The 21,960-nt window shown below is 41.5% G+C and overlaps 3 protein-coding genes across 3 annotated transcripts; 1 reads left to right on the top strand and 2 right to left on the bottom strand.

Moving 5' to 3' along the window:
- Nucleotides 1-863: 863 nt before the first annotated feature.
- Nucleotides 864-6,846, bottom strand: saga (S-antigen; retina and pineal gland (arrestin) a; the record flags this gene model as incomplete). The annotated part of the gene is made up of 14 exons (XM_080836750.1): nucleotides 864-966; nucleotides 1,447-1,518; nucleotides 1,748-1,762; nucleotides 1,898-1,975; nucleotides 2,393-2,530; nucleotides 2,739-2,811; nucleotides 2,935-3,019; nucleotides 3,150-3,285; nucleotides 3,382-3,449; nucleotides 3,792-3,851; nucleotides 5,957-6,156; nucleotides 6,408-6,452; nucleotides 6,602-6,662; nucleotides 6,799-6,846. 14 exons carry the CDS (start codon nucleotides 6,844-6,846, stop codon nucleotides 864-866), a joined length of 1,182 nt encoding a protein of 393 aa, XP_080692876.1.
- Nucleotides 6,847-12,889: 6,043 nt separating this feature from the next.
- cldn15la (claudin 15-like a) lies at nucleotides 12,890-15,531 on the bottom strand (the record flags this gene model as incomplete). The annotated part of the gene is made up of 5 exons (XM_080836436.1): nucleotides 12,890-12,968; nucleotides 13,186-13,296; nucleotides 13,425-13,506; nucleotides 13,620-13,784; nucleotides 15,315-15,531. 5 exons carry the CDS (start codon nucleotides 15,529-15,531, stop codon nucleotides 12,890-12,892), a joined length of 654 nt encoding a protein of 217 aa, XP_080692562.1.
- Nucleotides 15,532-17,975: 2,444 nt separating this feature from the next.
- Nucleotides 17,976-21,785, top strand: crfb16 (cytokine receptor family member B16; the record flags this gene model as incomplete). The annotated part of the gene is made up of 7 exons (XM_080836622.1): nucleotides 17,976-18,039; nucleotides 19,228-19,351; nucleotides 19,600-19,790; nucleotides 19,955-20,079; nucleotides 20,771-20,918; nucleotides 21,333-21,484; nucleotides 21,675-21,785. The coding sequence occupies 7 exons, from the start codon at nucleotides 17,976-17,978 to the stop codon at nucleotides 21,783-21,785; spliced, it is 915 nt and encodes a 304-aa protein (XP_080692748.1).
- Between the last annotated feature and the right edge of the window lie 175 nt (nucleotides 21,786-21,960).

Below are 21,960 nucleotides of genomic sequence, written 5' to 3' on the forward strand. Positions count from 1 at the left end.
ACAGCCTATGAATAACCCTTTAAGTGACCTCTTACTCCAGTAATGTACTTGTAGCTCTTTCCATATTGAATCAGGCTGATTTGTGAAATATCACAAGAGTACATTGAAGAAGGAAGTAAGTTGTGGTTCTGATATTGTGAAGAAATAAGGATGGGAGGTTTGGCTCACTCACAGTTACTTTGAAGCGTGATTTTCCAAAAGCTTGGAAACATTAGAGAGTGTGTAGTGTGCAGTATACAGTCCAGAGGAATTGGTCTGTGTTTTTTGGTCTTGGCTCTGTGTGTGAAGTGTGAGAATGAAAGAAGAGAAGCCTGGAATGGAATTGAAATGTACTGTACAGTAGTTTTTTTTTTGCTGTTGTGCCATTGTGTATAGATCATACTTTCTGAAATAAACCACTAAAGAAAATTATGCCAGGTCCTATGAGTGACTTTATTAAGGTGGTCCCTCTCTAATATGAACTGCCCTGAATGATGCAACATTATAACACAGATAGCCAACAAAAATATCACACCATCATATGAAACGTATGATGGAAAGCCATATTAACTTATCTAATGTGCCAAATCTGTAGGCTGACACATACCTGCCATCTATTGCCTACATAAGACTCCACTTACATACATATCAACAGACACAAGGAATAGGATGAGAACATGGCAGTTTCTTTTACAATGACGCCTGGTGGCCAATCAATGCCAACACAAGGTGCACGACAATATCTACAGTACAATCAACTATGTAACATTTGTAGGTGTTCCAGAATACTTTTCAGCCTTTTAGAATAACCGCCTTTGACATTTCCGCATGTCCTTGATGCATGTTCCCCTCCCTCCTCCCTAATGTCTCCTGTGTGTCCCAGTCTAGGATGCCTCTCCAGCAGACACGTTGGCCTCCTCGTCCTCGACCATGCCCTTCAGATAGGAGCGTTTGAACTCCTCAAACACCACCTCTTCCTCCATTTCACTGTGTATTGGAGAAGGAAACAGGAGACCCATTTAAGCACAAAAGTGGCCAGTCAGGTATTTAGGTGAGCGAGACCATAAGATAAAGTAAAGAGCTAAAGCAAGGCAGGGGAGATAAAGGCCCAAGCAATACAATGACACTGATAATAGAGCAGGTCTCAGGGACCCAAGATATTACACAACTTCACATTTTATGGTGGGTACTCATGCAATGGTGAATTTATCTCATGAAAAGAGAAAAAAATCCTTTCATGAACAACTACCTACCTCTCCCTCACTTCAGGAAGCATAGGGGGGGAAAGGACAGCATGAATGTAAAATTAAACTGAAAAGGAAAGTCATGTACTGCCAATGAGTTCAATATGCAAGTTCTCTCAGACATACAGTATAAACACACATACCAACATGAACAGATACAGAGACATACACACACACACACACACACACACACACACACACACACACACACACACACACACACACACGTGCACAAACAATACCTGCAGCAGGTTTTGGGTGCATCAAACGAAACGGAATCTCTACCCCAACCTCACTGTCAAGGAAACAACAAAATATAGGCATTAAAGTAAATATTAAAGTTATTCCACAGAAATATTGCAATACAAATGGTTTACGAAAGATGTCCACAACTGAATGGAGCCCATAAACCATATTAGAGCAAAAATCAAGTGATTTAACCCGTATTTTTAAACACAATAGGAATGTTTGGAAAGGACTGGACTCTACTCCACCATGTCAAAAAATATCAGAAAAAAACTCACCTGGACCCCATCATCCTGTCAAAGATAATGGCATGAAAATTAACATTATTTGTCAATAAAATGCACCAGCACACAGACAACACAGCCACCCACTCACACCCACAGACATATAAGGCAGGTGTTACTTAACTAACAAGAGAGCAAACCTACCCTCCAACGATGAGCTTGACCATAATTCGGTAGGACACCAAAATACCCATCACCTCTTTAAGCACTCCTGGTTTACAACTGCAGAGACAGACAGAGCAGTCAGTTACTGTAACCACAACACCTGCAAGGTGCCCTGTGGTTAGTCTAACAGCCCTGGGCTAGTTTTACACATCAGCACACATCATCCAATGATACCTAGCTAAGTGTCAACAGACACGCCAAGAGCCCTAGAGCTGTTTGCAAAGATGTCAGTCCATCATTCCATACATAGGCCTTGTTTGAACTCTCATTTTCACAGCAAGTGCTGATAATCATCTTTTGCACCTCACCATGTTATCTGTAAATAAGGTATGTCCATGCCTCTGTTCAAGGTGTTGCCTTTTGCCACTCAACTGAAAACAAACATTCTTCTACTACTCCATAAAGGATGTGTCTGATTGGAATCCTGTTCGTCCTGTGTTGGTTTAGGCCTCAGGCATGTCTCAGCACACTCACATGCTGGAGGAGGCCAGGTTGGTGTCCTCATGCTTCAGCTTGCCGTCCAGCGCAATGCCCCGCCTCTCACGGTTGTAAGCCAGCAGTGGAAGCAGTTTGTAGACTTTATCTAGACCGGCACCTGCCTCCACTGAGTCTCTATACCAGTAAGAAAATCAAGACATGAGGGAAAACACACTAAAGCTACAGTAACTACTTTATTTCTTTATTTCTATAATGTCCAATCCTCACTGTATTCCCATTGGCATGCTTAATACATCACAAGTAAACATTAAATAGCACTTAATCATTAGCTCTTTGATTTCCCCGTAATGCATAATGCATTACCGAGTCATGTTGCACTTACCCACTGTCTTCAATCGCAACTGTCCTCACATAGCTGTCATTGGAGTAAAGCACCACTGTGGCAATCTGGTCCACTAAAGACATAAAAAAGACCGTACTTCAGAGATGACATTCTGCCTACAATATTTTGGGCCCTATAAGACCCTCAGAATGATTGCAATGGCAATAATTTCAAACACACAAGGTTTTTTTTTTACCTGAAATAATAACATTCCTCACATTTTTATTGGAGGTGTTTTTGATGCTGACACGGACATTTATTGGCTGTCCATGATAGTATGTCTGTTGGCAAGATTGTGACTTTAATGTTAGATCCGTGACCACAATTCTCTAGTCAATATAATGTAATATAATCTTTGTACACTGTATCTCTGCAGGAGGTGTTATATTGCACTGCCTGGGATAAACCCACCTCTCTGTCCAGGCTGGCCTCGAGGTGAAGGGGTTTGTCTGACATGACAAAGTCCCGGGTAGTCGACACAGAGGGTGCAGGTCCGTCCTGCTCAGGGGCATACTGCACCTTGCGGATGGCCAGACCAACTGAGCTCCTGTGAGGGAAAGAAGGGGAAAGTGACAGATGGGTCAAAACAGCTGAGCTTCAGGCTCCTCGAGGACAGAGAACTACACTTTTTGTTTTAACTGACCTTTTACGGACTTTGGCATCCTGGTTCTCTGCACTGAAGGCTTTCACCTCAAACTCAACGGCACAGTGCTAGCAAGAATAAAAGCAACACATGTTAAAAAGCAGAACATTTTCCATTCTGAGGAAGTGTCAGAAAATGAATAATTAAGTATATGAATAATGATAATATGCATGCAAATATACATGTTAACATGATTCAAAATGTATGAATTAACTCTGCTAAACATGTTAATGCAATTGTTGTATTGGGGTTAACTTAACTTAAATGTTTTAGACATCTAACTTCATACACCACAAATGTAAAGGAAAAAATGTCCGGCAAAAGTACCAACCACTCATTAAATGAGTCCTAAATAAAAAAAATTCTATGCAAGGAGGAGAAATGGCTGTGGTGGTCCCTACAGCTCCTACCTTTCCAGGGTCTGAGGGGGCAGGCTGCATTCCGACTGAGCAGGGCAGGTTATCAGGGAACTGTAGACAAAGGGAATAAATACATACATGACTTGGAATTTCATGAACATGTTACGCAATGTTATTAGTGTGACAGTCGAGATTACTGTATGGCCATTGACAACAATTGTATAACGAATCAGTTTGTGATATTTCCGTGATTTAACTGATTTAAGGCTAAACCTTATATAATGATATCACCTACACATGCACCTTAATTTACCCACACATCCCCTGTGGATTAATTAAAGCCTAATCTTGTTTGTGGTGATCCATGGTAACTTTAAATGGATACTTAAAAAAAAAATGAAGAAATCACCAACTCTCTGGATTATTTTCAGCCTACATTCCAGATGATGTTTTGTTTGTATAAATTCATAGTGAGGCCATAATGTCTATGATAACACACCACTTGTTAACCAGCTAGCATAACTAGTAGGCCTTAGCAGTGCAACGTTAGTTTGTGTCCACATATCTGCTTATACATTGCTTTTTACACACTACAGCACAGGTCAGTATTGATATTATACATGCCTGGTGTCCTTATGTTAACAATCTTTAAGTTCGGCACCATCAGCACATGAATAATAAGATAGTATGCCCCACTGCAATAACTGGAAGCGAGTTGCCGTTGACTCTAGGGGGTGGGATATGCAATCTTCCCATAGGTCGCACCTGCCAGCGATGATGTTCCATTTTTAGGGATGCACCGATATGGAAATTCTTGGCCGATATCGATACCGATGTTCAAAACAACAATCTAGCCGATACCGATACCGATACCAATATTTGTTTATTTTGTTTTTGTTGTTATTCATTCACCCTTTTGTGCCAGGAAAATAATGAAATCATTATCTAAAAAGCAATGTGTTAAATTATGTCAGCCCTTTATCACTCTTAACTTTGAATGAGCACAAATTCAATCAGATTTATGAAACAATCTTTAGTTTAACTAAACTTTATTTAATATAATATCACCAGGCATCAAGACATCATTTCAACTGTAAACAGATGCTTGCAATGCAGCCTTACAAAACACAAGCATAAACCCTTAGGGAATGCCATATAAATTCCAGATTAAAACGAATATAATAAAAAAAAATTCTTTAAAAACTGCCTGCCATAAACATCGGCCAGTACCATCGGTGAAAGTCAAGATTATTACCGATAGGCCGATAACATTAAAAGAGGCAAACATCGGCCGATACCGATGTACGGCCGATGCATCGGTGCATCCCTATCCATTTTACATTGTACATTTTCTTCTGAATCCCATTCTCACACTGTGAAATGCTGCCATGTAGAAGGCAGAGAAAGTGTGAGGGAAACGTTCAGTGGCCCTTTCCCAGAGGGCTTCAAGAGAGCAAAAGATGGTTTTAAGACCAAATCAGTTTTTAATTTGCTATGCTGTTCATTACAGTAATGTTAGTCAGCTCAACAGGCACATTGTTTCCCTGTAATAATATTGCTGTCATTTTCATCTATCTACAGAATGCACACATGCGCACACATAGTTTTTGTTTAACTAAATTCACAAGAATGCACCAATGGATAGCCTCAAGCCTATTATTTAACTAAAGCAGCTGTGCTTGATAAAACAAAGGATGAAAACAACACGAACAACAACCAAAGCCTTGTGCACATACAGCAAAATTCTTATTACAATATTGTATATCAGATCATAGTACATTTAAAAAGCAATAATAAATACAATATCAAAATTGTATTGCTTGTAAAAAATACACTACAGCTCTAGTTAAAGTTCTAAAAAGATGTCTTTAAACACTTTCCGATACTCTTTGAATGTGCCATGGCTGTCACTTGTTCAAATAGCACTAGGTAGGTAATTTCAAAAGGTAGCACTAAGAGTCTTGATTGCCATCTCTTGCTGTGGGAGAAGGCAAAGACAACAGACGTTCTTTAGAGGAACTAAGTGCTCAAGTTCTTCCTAGATCTCAATAAGGTGCATTGCACATGATGAATGGAGACCATCTGAACTTTGACTGATTCATATTTTAATAGCAGAGGGTGTGTTGTCTGCCAATGTGTGGCAGAATGTCAGTGAGGCATTGCTGTTACTAAATCACTCTGAATTCTCAAGAAATCTCGGCCTTTATTGTGCTTACCTCGAAGAAGAAGGGGTAGGCGTTGTCTCCCAGTTTTTTGAGAATCTTCTCCTGCATCTTGGTCATAATGGTCTGCTCCTTGTCCTGCAGGGGCGGGTACACCTGGCGTGTGGACATGAAGATGTCACGCCGGAATGATATCCCCATTACATCCATGTCATCCCGGCCGTAGCGGAAGGTGCAGGACAGGGTGACATACACTAGGGGGAGCCAGAGAGAAATAGGTGAGCCTCTGCACTTGTTGACGCCTGGCCCATTATGGCACAGGAGTGACTGCCATGCTCACATTCTATTGCATTGTCATTGACGCAAATTTGTGAGCTGCCAGGATTAAGTCCAATCTAGAACTGAATATAACCAAGCCAAGCATGGTTTAGCTGACACAATAGAACAGATAAAACTCACAATCTGTGTCTGCAAGAGATGGTTCACATAAGGGGGAAACACAAACCTTTTTTGCCCTGCAGCACCTCAGGGTCAACCAGAATAACACCATCTGATGTTAGGGATGATTAGAACAACCAGGTTAACATACCTCAAGGGACTTATCTGAAAACAGTACACTGAAGGATGTGAATACTATTTTTAAGATTATCTGATGAGATTTGTTTATTGACTTGTCATTGACTGGATTAGTTAACTCACCCACAACGTCTATGGATTTGACGCGATCAACAAAGTCTCTCTTCCCCATGTACACACCCACCTATTTACAAAAGACACAAAAAGATTAAACAGCGTAACTACAAACCCCTGTCTATGTCTTTTTCACATGGCAATTATTACATATCAAAAATAAAACCACACTTCTTTAGGATACATAGCCTATGAATAATACTAACCGACTTGTCCTTGGAAATCTTCTTGAAGATGACATTCCTGGAGCTCATCTTGGCAAACTGGAGTCTGAATCCTAAAATGAAGATACAATGAAGATAAGATAAATGAAGGACCCAACAACAGTTCCTTATGACCTTTGCATATAAGGTAGAGCCAATTAAGAACCCAATTCACCTAAGATTCAATGTGGTATCAATCACTGCATCATTACTGAGGCACAATTCTACTGACCTGAGTAAAACAAGGACCAACTGTGGCTGCTGTGGACAGGAACACAGGTTCTGCTCAGCACTTGTACGTCTCAGCTTGCCCAGACACTGTCACATCACGTAGCTGCTGTGCTGTCTTTGGCTTAGCGGATTGGGATGGTTCCCCTCACTCAGCACTATTAGGAGATTACTAACACTCCAGCGCAGGGATACATGCAGTCATGCCTGGCATGCACCAGTGCCAGTGGTGCTCTGCCCTCACGTTCTGCACAGCCACATCCTCCAAAACATCTGCTAATGTATGTCACCAGCAACAGGCATAGCATGCTCATCTCCCCTGGGGTGATGCATGTGGTATTAAGATATGCTCACAGTGACACACATTCATTGCCAAAGTAAAGGGATACACAAACTGAGACTTAGCACAAAGTAGTAAAATCAAAAAGACATGTAGAATGGGGAAAGAAATTACAGAGATACAGAGGAACATAGGATGTTGTATGCAAAACAAGTGAAAGATCGTTGATCGCCAACTGAAATATCGACAGATTTCATGAGAAAACCCCACTGTTATACTATAATATAACAGAAATCTATTTTAGCTCTGAAATGAGTTGCAGTTTCATGCTTTGGCAAAAGACTTGATGAAATTCCGCTCTGATGGAGAGAGAGAAGGTGGGATGGTTAGGAGATGTGGTCCATAGTGTAGTCTCTCTTCTGTGTTGGCCTTGTTTTCAAAGGCGGCAATGTTTCCTCAGTGTCCCAGCATCATTCCTTGCTCCGGTCTCTCACCCCACGTAGTGGTCGTTGTCTCGACACAGCAAACCCACAGCAAAACCTTTTTTCTGCATCAGCCTTTCTATATGTTCTTCTCTACTCTTAGCATACGTGTTACATTTCAGTTATAGGAAGGTAGAATACACAACTCAAGGTCAGGTGGGGCGTGTTAGGAAGGGGAATAGTATGGGTAATGGACTATGGTAATGGACCGTTAGCTCTGAAAAACAAACAAAGAAAAAAAGCGGCAGCATCACAAAGTCCATAGAATGTGGCATTTCATTCATAGAACAAGAACAAACAAACTCAAAGACATAACATTGAACATTAAAGGAAAACTGCCTTACCATTAGGGCTCAGACTTTATCAGTCACCCATATTTCATAGCCATGTCCATAACCAAAAATCACCACTAATGCCACTGTTTCATAATGATTTCAACCATAATCATAGTTTCTCTGCCTGTGCTTCAGAAGGGATGGCTGTTCAAGAGGCACACATTGTATGCAATGGTTTAAAGGAGTCCATTTAGGTTTCCCCTCTACCTTGACTGCTGACTGCTTGTAAACAAGAATGGGAGCATTCAGAGAATGCAAACCTCCGCCTTGTGACCTTGACCTTTGACCTTGACATGACCTTTGACCTTGACATCTGAAAATCTAATCAATTATTGCCATTATATTACCCAATCTCCCCACAAAGTTTGATGGAAATCGGTCCATGCGTTTCTGCGTAATCCTGCTAACAAACAAACAAACATACAGGGGCGAAAACATAACCTTCTTGGCGGAGGTAATGACAACACCTGGTTTCTCACACTTAGCCTCTGATGCTAAGCTCTGTTTCTGATGGGTGGTCACCTCCTGATCAGTCATCAAAGTATGTCCCCAGTTACGTGGTACTGGTTGTGTCTTCACCACTGGGGCTGTCTGAACTGCTCATGTTATATCTGTACAGTATTGACCCTCAAATGGTTTAGCATTCACCTTATGTTCATGCTCCAATAGGTTGCATTTGTCACATTCAAATGTATTGTCAGGGTGCGATTTGCCGGGGGGGATGGGGGGGATTTACCCCCCCTCTGGTTTTTACATCCCCACCTCAGCTGGATGAATTTCATACATGGGGGGGATAACCCTCAATTATTTAAAAAAACAATGAAAAAACAAACAGGTTGTGACAGCGTTTTCTTACACTTGCTTACATCGCTGGCACTAACGTTCACCTTACCCGAACTGTCGGCATTCTCAGAATTCGCTGGCTTTGCTAATGTCCGTGTATAGGCTACTGCACAATGAATATGAAAATATTTGTTAACTGAATTAGCGAGTTCTGTCCAAAACAGTTGCGTTTCAGTTTCAGTATTTCAACGTGAATGAGAGGGAGCACAAGAACTGAGCGTCTAGCAGCGATTATCATATCATGATAGACATATGCATGTATATGAAGGGAATTAGGCCTATGTAGTGCTTGTTTTTTTTTCATGATAAAAAAAAAAACATCCCCCCCTCTGGTTTTTGGACAAATCGCACCCTGTGTATTGTCATAGCAAATCTTCCGGTAAACTTTCTGGCTGTGAACATTCTGAAAAAAACATTCATCCTGGTCCCCCAAACCTACAACTCTTTCTACAGCTCCATCAGCCAAGGCACCACCTGTAGCTTCCATTGACTCTAGTTTTCTGTGTGTTCTGACTTTTGACACCAATAGGTCCTCAGCTTCCTGTCCATCTTTATCAACAGTCACACACGTATCACCTTTGTCATTCTGCTGACTCAGCTGCCATAAGAGATTGTGAGGAGAGCACATGTAGTTTCCCCATATCAAAGAAAATAAGGTTTCTGGCTGTCACCTTGTCTCCTTGTTTCCCACATTTATAGCATGCATCGCTAGAGTAAGCATCGCTAGCATCTCAAAAGTAAATGTGAAATTGCCCCGATTAGGCGTGGTCAATTTAACAACACTTCTGAGCTCAGGGAGAATATTTTGCATTCTGTAAGAAGTTTGCTTTCAAGGCACCATTGTTATGGACCCAATATTCTCAACTGTCATCCCACTCAGGCCTGAATGTCTTACAAAGGTTGCAAAATATCTCTCAGCAAAAGTCTCTGTAGCATCTCCAACCTTCTGCCTACAAGCATAGATCAAACTCCAATTTGGAATCCACTCATAGAGAGCTTCCCATGCATTATTCAAATCCTGTTCTAGCCCTGTCTTAACGGTCCATTTCAACTTGTCAGCCTCTGTGTTGTTTAACACAGGGCACAGCATAGAAATGCTATCATATGGGTGCAACTGATAAATTCTGTGCAGGTTGTTGATCCTGGACCAGATGCTCATCCCTGCTCTACGTGGATGCTGCACGTGTTTTGACCACTGGTCAATATCTTGTGGCTTTGCAGGTTTATAAAAATGCACCACATTTCCACCAGTATGTCTAGGTGTTACAGGTCTCAATCTGGCTTGGCCGTCATTAACACGGCCCAGTGCAGAGCGATGAGAAGGGGGAATTCACCTTCTCACAAGAAGCATAAATCATATGTACACAACTTCCCACTTAGGCCTTATAATTAAAGCTACGTTATCTCGAAGTCTTACGCTCCTGATGAGCTCACTGTTCAAACAAACAGTCACTTTTCAGTCACCTTTCAGCTATTTCAGTCTTTAAAACGTCACAATCTCTCAGCTAAGCAAGATGCCCATATCAACGTAACACTAGCTCCTCAGCTATTCCAAAACCAGCTATTTCATTTATCACAGTCTCACACCCTGCAACAAAAAAATATGGAACATATGTGAATTGATTCTACAGGAGAACCAAGCATCGGCTAAATTAATATAAAACCTTTAAGCACCAAACAAACATAGCCTACACACGGAAACTTCCCAATCTATGTGTTTCAGCCAGCTTATTGAAAATGCCACTCTTTTGTCGAGTGGCCTTAAGTAGACTTAAACCAACCTATGACCCAAGAATACATTTGGCCTCGCCAAAACCAGCTAGCTGTACGGTTCAAATAGTGGCTACTGTATTTCCAAATTAAATCTAGACTAGAATAACCTACAATAGAAACAGCACCAACTTACAACTTTTTTGTTTTCACTTTAAGCGTACTGTTCGAACAAGTCTCAAGTAGGCCTGTTCTTATGTGACATGAATACAAATATACATACAGTTTCAATTTCAAGCTTAGTTTCAAGTTATGTACTCATAAAAAGGGCATTTATCAGTAATAAAATGTCTTGTGCTCACATGTCTGCTTAACTTAAAAATAATAAATTAGGGACAATAATTTAAAGGACAGGATGAAGAAGATATAAATGAAGTGCAAGTTGTATGAGGTTGACCATATTAAGTGTGAGGGGGTGTAGGACAGTAGGGAGGGTAGAAACTGTCTCTGAATCTGTTGGTATGGGTCCGAATGCTTTCGTACCGTCTGCCAGATGGCAGGAGGGTAAAATGACTGTGGCTGGCATGGTTGGGGTCGGAAAGAATCCTCTTGGCCTTTCTCCTGCAGCGCTGGCTGTAAAGGTCCTGTATGGATGGTAGCTCAGTCCCTGTAATGTGCTGCACGTATCAAGCAAGTTATCTTCAATACCACTGTAGGTACAGAAACTAAAGAGTCCTTGCAAACTAACTCAGACTGACTTTAACGACAATAGCTGTTATTTTTTCCAGCGTTAAGTAAAAGATTCACTCACCATATGAGATGAGATGATGAAATGCCGGTCTAATGGGTAAGGTGTCGGACCAGAAGCACACACAACACGCTATGATGGACAGAGAGAAGGAGGGATGGTAAGGAGATATTATCCTTAGTCTAGTGTCTCTTCTGTGTTTGCCCTTTATTCAAAGGCGGCAATTGTTTCCTCAATGTTCCAGCATCACCCCTTGCTCCATTCTCTTACCACACATAGCGGTCGGTGTGTCCAAACCTACATTTTCTGCATAATGTTTTGTACATGTTATTCTCTTTCTCTTTTGCATACAAGTTGCATTTCAGTTATAGATAAGTAGAATACACAAACTTAACATAATTGGTGTGTCAGGGGGTCTAGTTCAAGGTTTAAGGTGGGGCTTGTTAGGAAGGGGAACATTATGGGATTTACCTAGATATGAAATGTGTCAAGGTCTGCAGACAGGGAGGGTCTGGCTGACCATATGATTGTTTATGATTGAGGCACAAATGTGATACATTCTTTTGGGGGGGAAACCACAAGAGTTGCAACAACTTAGAAATTATATGAAAAGCAAATAATAAGAGTGGTTTCAATTTTATATCTCACATCTCCTTACCAGTGGCATAGGCTGCCATGCAAGACCTTATTCTTAGCCACATTAAGAACATTTGGAGTTCAGTGTCTGCACTTCCACACACAGCCAGGACGAGCCAGACACAAGCTAGGAACCTTCTGATTAACATATGTTCGTCTGTACAGATCAACGTATATATTTAATATATAAATAGATGGATGATCAGACAGACAGACAATGATGAATGTGCCAGAGTTATAATCCTTCATTCCCAGTGTCAGCATTGTAAGAGGTGTGCTGGAGGATTATGGTAGACTGGATGAATGTCATAACATTATGTCAGTGGGGATTAATCATCTATTCATGGGTACGGTTGGGTGGCTTCTCATAATCCACACAGATGAAGACTGCCCCTACTGTATGTGAAAACATCTCTAGTGCAACAATGTAACATTCATGCATATGTGTGAAAGTGTTGTTCATTCAGTAGTATGACAAACAGTGTATGAAAAAGATTTTATTTCACTGAAATGGCTTAAACCAATGGTTCAAATCCGTTAGCAATTAGTCACAAATGTACTTTTGTTGTCAAAAATGCGTTACAGTTTTTAAAAAAAACATAGATCCACGACAATAAAAACAACTCCTTAATTACCGTCTTTTGGATGAATTCTATTCTAAAGCAATGCAGACAAACATGCCTAATCAATTTGGCTTCACGAGGCACTCCCTTTTTTGGATTCAAGTTCTACATTTTAACTCAAAGCAGAAGAGAGTAGTTTACATTTGCAGAACTAAAACAAATGGTAGTAACAAGGGCAGAGGAAGTGGTGCAAATGTCAACATGACGCCTCAGACGTAGTTCCTGGCAGTCCCCATCTCTGACGCAGGGGCTGCCTTGTAGATCTTTGCCGCCTGTCCAGGGTAGCCTCTGTGAAGCAAGACACAGACATTAAGTGAGATTTGGAGAGGAGAAAGAAATGATATGATAAAGATAGCCAAACATATGGTGGGGACCATCTATTTTCAAATTCCAAATGAGGAAATTTAATAGGAAGGAAGATGTAAAGAAAACACACAAAAGCAAACAAAAAAAAACAACAAAAAAGAAATACTTAAAACACTTTGAGGGGAGGATTCAGACTCACCCACTACCTCCTGCAGACACTCTCTTGCAGGCACAGCACATAATGGCTCCCCCGATTATGGCCAGGATGCCTCCGGCCCAGCCAATATACAGGCCAGCGCCCGGCTCAAACCTATCAGCAGACACATAAACAGTCAGGGTGCAAGGTTTATGCAAAATATGCAATTGCAAATGCAAATGTGTGTGCAATTTGGCCGGTGTGTGCGCATGCATATGTCTTTGTAAGTGTGCTCTACCCACTTGATGCCTCCAAAGAAAGGGTTGCTGAAGTCCTCCACAACACGAGAAGCATACCAGCTGACTGCCACCATAGTGCATACCCCTGTAGAAAATGAAATGCCAGTTTAAGACATGGCGAGATTGATCAGAGACCGTGGAGTACGCTAACCCAACCCTCCACCCGAACAACTAAGGCAGTGAGGAATGGGCACCCACCAGCCAGAAGGAAGAGGGACCCCCCTGAGACGGCAAACCTGGCCTTGCCCGGCTCAGTGGTGTTGCCCAGCTTAATGCACTTGAGTCCCATCACAGACACAACCATGGCGACCAGGCTGAAGAGCAGGGAGGCCACCATCAGAGCTCGGCATGCCTGGATGTAACCTGAGCAAATACACGTGAAACACACACACACACACACACACACACACACACACACACACACACACACACACACACACACACACACAATTTACTGGAACGAACACTATTGTGTAACATGATACGTTTTGTTAAAACGAATTAAACTGTGTGTCTATTCACCACACAGTGATAGATCAACCCAACCCAACTAGGTCAGACCCGGCCCTGATCTGATGTAGACAGGAAAACACTGTCTGAATTAGTTTGTTTAGACTGTGTCAGGTGTTTTACTGGCTGATGCTGTGAAGGTACAAGAAGCAGGATTAAGGGTAAAATGAGGGCATACTTTGGGGTGATCACTGTATTTGGTATACACAAAAGAAACATTTACCCAGAAAATATCTTCAAATTTTTAAACATGCAGCTTTTTTCATTTCAGGAACTGAGTAACTAATTATTGAAGACCATGCACACAAGGCAAATGAATGCACAGTTAGCTGACTCTGAATCTAGTCAGAAAATGTAAGTCATTATATTAACAACCTCGAACACACATTTTGGTAATTTGGGCACCCAGTTGTCTATTGAATATATTTGTGTGTAAAAGGAATACTGTTCATTCTGCTTATCGATGAGCGAAAGGTTAATGCTGTTGGTTAGTGATGTTTTTATTAATGGAAAATACGACCTTGATTTCACCCCTGGATAAGAGGTGTTATCGATGGTTTTGGTTCAGATGATAGAGGTCATGTACATGTCTTAAGAACATCTACATTATAAAAATAAATAGGATCTATTTTTAGGATTTTCATTTGTGGACAAAGGCCAGTGTGTTCCATAACTACTGTATGTTCTGAACAAAACTATACAGGAAAAGATATGCTCAACTAATGCTGATGCTCCACATACAGCACAGAAACAATTATTACAGTGAGCACTAAGGATTACGCGAATAAACAAATAATAGTGTATAAATGTCAGAAAACTTTGTCAATCTTTCCAATGATTTTTAACATACTATTTTTTTATATATACTGCAAGTGATGAGGGTTTTCCCTACTCACTAACAAGAAGGCACACATTAACCTGGACATGTAACGGTCGATATTATAGTAATGTGTACCTAGTGTTTGTCATAGGGTGTGCCAGGCCTGCTCTCTTACTATAATCTATGGTCTATGACACAAAATGGCGGCAAGAAGCGTTAATGAATGTTCAAGAGATAATGCCCACCTTTGACAAACAGCCTTCAGTCCTAACACAACTAATCATCTTTACACTTTGAAACTGAAAGCCCTGCAAAACCAGAGGTTAAATAGATCGAATAGAAAGATGTTCCTATTGTTGTGACTTGCTTTAATTTAAATGTATTTAAACCAATAGCTCAATTCCACATCTAATGAAGAGAGATTACATATTTTCTTCATTAGCTTGTCATCAATTGTTCATCTTTTGTGTACGTAACAATTCCTATGTTATTTATGTATCAAGATGGATCAACCAGTAGATTTCCGGTTAAACTTCTTTAGTGACCCGCTCTTTGGCTCTTACCTGGCAGTGCCAACATGGACTCAAAGTCTCTGCAGTTTGCCACCCCTGTGCTGTCCTCGGCGCAGGAGTGCCACAGGTTCTCATACTGCCGGTTGGAGATGATCACACTGCCGGAGAAAGAGGACACCTTCCAGTAGTCATTGGCCAAAGACGTCCCAGTGATCAGCCAACTGGCCACAGCCATGAAGAAGCCAACTGCCTCTATAGCCGTCGACATGGTTCCAATAAATCTACAAAATCTCAGGAAAAAGGCACTGGTAGAGTAGTAGAGTGTGCTCAGAGAGAAAGATAGTAAAAATCCCCCCCCAAAAAGTAATTTATCTGTCAAGTAAAACAATTTCTTTGTTGGAGCCTCTTGGTATGGCCCTGTTGGTGTAAGCAGGAAGACAGAAATGAGGAGAGACGCGGTATTCACAGTGCGATGTGTCCCTGTAAGGCAGCAGGACTTTACTCTTTCCTGAGGGTCATAAAATTGGCCCACGCCTAAAGAGCCCTTCCCCAACTCGGTCAGTGATGATGACGATGTTGATGATGAGAAGAGTGTGAAACTGTTTGTCACCTGACATCATCCTCAGGCCCTCTCAATGGTGTAAGGTGGGAGGAATATGATGAAAAAAGCCCACGGTCTGGCCGTTTGTGTGTGTGTGTGTGTTATGTAAAAGAGGTGAGAATTGAAGTCAAAGTACAGTATATTGATTCTGCAGTTTCTAGCATGGTATTGAATTACGTTAGTGGGTTTAGAAGTCTGCTCACCAAACTAAAAAGAAACTAAAATGCCCTTGTCAGAGAAGTCCATGAGTTGAACTCCAGCTTGAACAGCTTAGTGGGTATACAGTGTGCGCGTAGGTTACTATTACAAGGGTAAGTAGAGTAATGGAACAGAAAACTACGTTGATGGTGGCAATTATCACACTGCTGGTAAAGCTAGCACAGAGTATGGGGTAGAATAAGTGCATGACTTTCTGGTGGAAGTGGGTAGTTGTAGGCCGAGTGTTTCTGTAAATAGGTCAGGTGGAGAGACAACATAAGCATCCCACCGCGAAGACAGTCTAGACTAGGTGGGGAAGAAAAGAGACAAAGTGAGTGAGTAGCTTCATGTACAGACCTGATCCTGGTTTTTAATATTACAAACTAAAAAGACATGATTCACAACCGTGTTACTCATTCTAAACATGGTGGTAATGACAAATGCATTTTAGACTGTATGACCAGTGGTAAACATTTTTTATTGTAATAAAAGTGTCTAATACATATGGCTTTTGTGTCAACGAGACAGGAAAATGGAGTTCTGATCGTACACAAAACAGGTAGTTCTACCCCACCCAATGCATTGGTGTCATGGTTTTGGTAGGCATCCTGATAGTAACGTCATACCATGATCACTGAGATCAACTCCACTTATCCAGTAGTTTCAGTCTCCCTTTAGGTTTCTGGGTAAGTGTGTTTGGACATAAAATGAAGGACTTTATGAGTTTATGGCCTAGTTAATGGTTGATCATCATGAAAGTCCAAAGTCTGTCTGCAAACAGATCTGTGCTCAGGTGTAATAAGCTATCTCCCTCTCTTTCTCTCTCTGCCCATTTGTCTCTTCGTAACATAATCACTTCTCTTATCTGTCATAACTCTCTAACTACCCCTGCTGGAAGAGGTTTATTTCAGCACACAGTGTAACATGGACCTTCACTTTGCAGCCAGTTAGTGTCAGGGGTAGATGTACACGCACGTTAGTGTCCGTTTTCAGGCGTAATTTATTCCTTCTACTATTTTCTATGCAACGAGCCTCTAAAAACATGGCATGGACGAGCAGTCCAAACAAGGCGGAAACCGCATTCTTCCTGTCACAGGAGCGCAGAAACAGGTTGGGGTGTTCTGATTTGTGCATATGCATGTAGGGATAATTATGAAAGAAGCACAAGGAGTGACTGATCACGAATCACAAAAATGTCTGTCTTTTAACAGCAGGTCTTATCTAGGTTGCGAATTAGATGCGTGAATAGGAGGCTGGAATAGGTGAAACTTCCAGAAACAGTGGAATCATTTTAGTGTAGTGCGCTGAAGCGGAATATGTAGAGGTCTGTGTCATAACTCAATGACTAATATATATACTATAACTAATGACATAAATCAACGAACCTGCATACCTGCATTACGCAAATCCCCCCCCCCACACACACATAACAACAAACAATATCACTCATAAACTGCTTTGATGGGGAATACATATCCATATACACATTGACAATTGGCTATGACACATGCCCCCCCGTAGAACTACTACTGCACTGTGAAATGATTTTCAGGTCAGACCGGATATTCCACACCCTTTTCTTCCCAAATATGAAGCCACAACTGCAACATACATAGAAGCATTACAACTCTGGCTATCAAGCTGGTACATACGGAAAAATACAGACAGCAGCACAAGCTGTTACAGAAGCACCATAACCACACATGTATACATGTGACAATTACTAGAAACTCGTATCAGGAGAAAAATATGAGGTCACTTTTCTTCTTCAATTACAGAGATGAAAACTTTCCATCTCATCCTGCTCATCTACTGGAGAGAAAGGGCTGAGACATTTTACCGACACACTTGAGAAAAGACACTGGGACAGACGCAGCACACAGACAAGAGAAACAGAAGGCAGCTGGAAGGTGATGCTTCAACAAAACTGTGTCATCAACAAGCTGCTTTTACTGGTCCTACACATCACGACAAACTGTGAGTGCTTTGAAATACTCATTGGATCATGGGATGGCCTCAAACTGCTGGGTCTAAAATCACTTTAGCAATCTTTTTAAGCAGATCTAGGGTTTTGTTTTAATTTACAGAGGTGACCCATCAGTACTTGCCAGCCCATTAACTCAGTAAACACAAACATAGGTCTTGACAACATAAATGTAGTTCTGGAAGTCCTACTTAATCTGATTTAAACTATTGTAATACAGCAAGTACTCTTGTAAATGTTATATAAAGACCTGTCCTGACCTGACCGGTCCTGAGGTGCATACAAACACAAAAGCCTGCAGCTGAGTGACCGGTGCAGCTGATGACATTGTTTTTTTGTTTGGGGGTTTTGCACCTTGGGCTCCTCAAAGCTGTAGATTTTTGTATTTTGGATGTTCAGGACCACAGTGTTTTGCACATCAGAGCTTATTGTTTTTGTGTTTTCTTTATGTTTTTCTGTTTTGTACTTCTGGGGGGTTTTCAAGTATGTGGTTTACTGACAAACCTGGGTAAGTTAATTCAGAGTAAGTGGTAAACCATCTAGAAGAAGAGCCCTTCTCCTTGTAAAACCAAGTCATAAGGATTTTCTTTTGGGAGGTTTAACGCACCCAGGTTTGTCACTAAACCACACACTTGGAATCCCCCATAGATGTTTGTGTTTGTATGCTGCATCTGCAAGTTTTAGTTTTCACGTTTTTTTTTTGTTTTTTTTGCACTCCAGTGCCACTCTGCTCTATTGACAAAAATCACTGTGCAATAATTTCCCCTGTGACTGAACGGGAAAAAACACATGTGTGACCAGATATCAAATACATACTACCATTCAGTAATGTAAGATGTGATATGGCATACACTGATACAATTCAAAGACAGCAAAAAAGAGGCGGTGATGTTATACTCACTATTAAACTCTTAAATCAATATCATCATAATATCATACCAGAACTGGGAACTCTTCCAACTGAACTGAAATCACTTTTGTAATTTCACCAGTGAGTGCAGTGTAACAGAATACTACTGTAACATCACATCAATATTCTGCATATTCACAACACCCTGATTTCAACCATAACTCTAGTTTAAACGAGTGCAAAATATTAAGTGTAACATGCTGTCCTTACCATTGTAGTGACGTTTAATGGGCCGTGTAATATAAAGCTTCGATTATTGTACTTACCTTAGATGCCTCACCTCTGTCCGCACCTTGGAATGTCACCATGGAGTCTGTGAATATGAGGCACCAGCTCCGGTGGTGTCCCCCGAGGGCATCGTGTTCCACTCTACACTACTCAGTCCAGTTCCAAGGGTAAGAGTCTGGTGGAATGCCTATGCTACACTCTGACCCACATATTTTCAGTAACATATGACAAGCCAAAAGAACTTAAGTGTGTCTCTTCAAGCTCAACTACTGTACGTATAAGTGTGCTTGTACAAAGGTGGTGTCAATTGGCACATCTGTTAACAATAGCTTAATTCAGTTAAAAAAGAGAAAACAAAAAGGAACATATTTTGATTTAAACAGAAGCTGTCTTTAGACTGTTACTTTTTCAACAGTGAGTGGGAGCTGCGCTATAAGAATGGGAGTTGGGAGGACGCCATGGAGTGTCAGCAGGTCCCGCATTCGGAGTGTGACCTGACCTCCGACCTCGCCTCGGACTCTGACTACAACATCCGTGTGAGGGCAGAGTGCAACGGGCAGGATTCAGAGTGGACTACACTCAGTACTCCTTTCAACAGAAGAAACAGTAAGGCGCTGTCATCAGCTACTGTGTCCAGAACCCACATGTCATCTTCATAGGATCTCTAATCAGACAATGTGAAAATGTGGACCTAATGTGATTTTTCACAGTACATTGAAAAATATGATAGTGTTAAGTTGTTTTCTTTTACTTATTATTCCTTCTGTCAGCAATTATTGCCATCATCATGAATGTAAAGGTGTCAGGAGATGCTGTCCAGGTGGATCTTGCCCCCCAGTCCCCAGTGGCCATGATAGTCACTCTGACCATATGGGAACAAGGAGAAGATCTCAATGTGAGTTTGGTTGTTCACTCTAGAGGGTTTCTGAACAAGCTGCACATAGGTTCACCCACACGCTCCCACTAATTCAAGCTGCATATTAAACAAGACCCCATTCACACCTGATATTAACATGAATCTTTGGTGATCTGATCACAAGTGAGCATTTTTTAAGCACAGGTGTGAACAACTCAAGATGCATTGAGGGTGCATTACGATCGGACCACACATTCAGAGGTGGTCTAGGACGCATGTGGCCACATTCTTTTAGCAGTGTGAACACAAATGTGTCTATGGCCTTGAAGAACGTCTTCTGCATAAGTGGTAGTATAGACTCGACATTAAATTAACACAATACCATACAATAAAAAAACACAAAGTTTAAGTATTCCTATGGTTCTTAAGGCCTGCTTGAATTTAAAATGTCAAAATTAAACACATACGTAACCATGAGATGTAGAATGTGTTTGAAAAGGAAAGACAGTTAATAACCCAAATGCAATGTACAGTACACATTGTCTGCTTTTTTATTGCTTTGGATTTTGGTTTTGGTGAGGGCTTCTTTTAAACAGAGAAACCATGCTTCTGACAACAAAACCTTCCATTTTACCCCTATACCTCTGTTTCGGTTCTGTCAACAGCTTTATCAATTTCAGGCACATCCCCTTGTACAGAAGCTAACCTTCTTGTGAAACTTGTTTGACAGACCCCTAAGGAGGTGGTGAACATTCAGCACCTCTTCCACATATTCTCTGGGTTAAAGCAAGGGGGAAACTACTGCCTGCAGGCCCAGGCCACCGTGGAGGGCAGCAGCCGGAGCGGCCTCACTGACATCCAGTGCGTCTCCATTCCTAGTGAGTGAACTGTCAAATGTGTCATCCTCTTACTCAATACGCATATCACACACATTTCTAAAGATGGCTCTTTCACTCACACTAAAGGTTGTGGTGTAAAATCTCTACATACTAACTCAAGCTGTTTGCTATCTCGCTCAGTTTGTATGAGGGCATCTGTCATTATGCGTACAACTGAGTTACAGACATATGTCCAAAAGATAACACTGTACCAAAGAGGGAGAGCAGTCCCCCCCCCCCCCCCCCCCCCCCCCCCCCACCTGGCATTAAACATGAGACCTACACTCTGACCTCAACACGAAAGTGCCAGATATACTGTAGATACTGTCTGGTCAGTAGATGTAAAATGTGCATGTGTATGTTTCTATTAGCCCTTACTTACTCAACTGCCCTTTTGGTGCTCTTTACACACAGGACCCCAGGGGCCTTGGCTGATCCCTGTAGTGGTAAGTTGTGCTTTGATGGTTACCATGGCTCTTGCATGTCTACTTGGCTGGGCCAGCAAGCATAGGAAGTTGGTGATGCAAAACACCTGCTTGCATAAGGAGCCACTACCATCTTTCCTGGTAAGCACAGACACACACAGACACAAACACACAAATTAAAATACAGAAAGTCTGAATAAAACAGTGTACAGCAAGAACAATATTCCTCAATCAATTAAATGCATCTGTTGCATGTTCACACTGTTACAGTGTTGAGGGTTGAAGGGAGGGCACATGTATAATAGAACTGACTAACCCCTGCCTCCTCTAGGTCGATGACTGGCCAGTCACCACATTCATCTTAGAGGAACCGCATGAGACCCTAGGGGTAGCAATACTGCTGCAGTCTCCTCATCAAAAAGCCGACCAGGAGAAGCTCTGATACAAATGACTGTGGCCTTCCCTTCATCCAAGACCAGGGATTAAATTAAGCCGGGGCTGTTCGGGGCTTAGCCCCGGCAATACGCTCTTCAATGTCATCATGGAACGCCCAACCTTACTTCATACATCTTCAACAGTGTATTTATATGTTTATACATATATAAGACCGGTCTTAC

This window comes from Sprattus sprattus, assembly GCF_963457725.1.
Source record: "Sprattus sprattus genome assembly, chromosome: 4".
Lineage (NCBI taxonomy): Eukaryota > Metazoa > Chordata > Actinopteri > Clupeiformes > Clupeidae > Sprattus > Sprattus sprattus.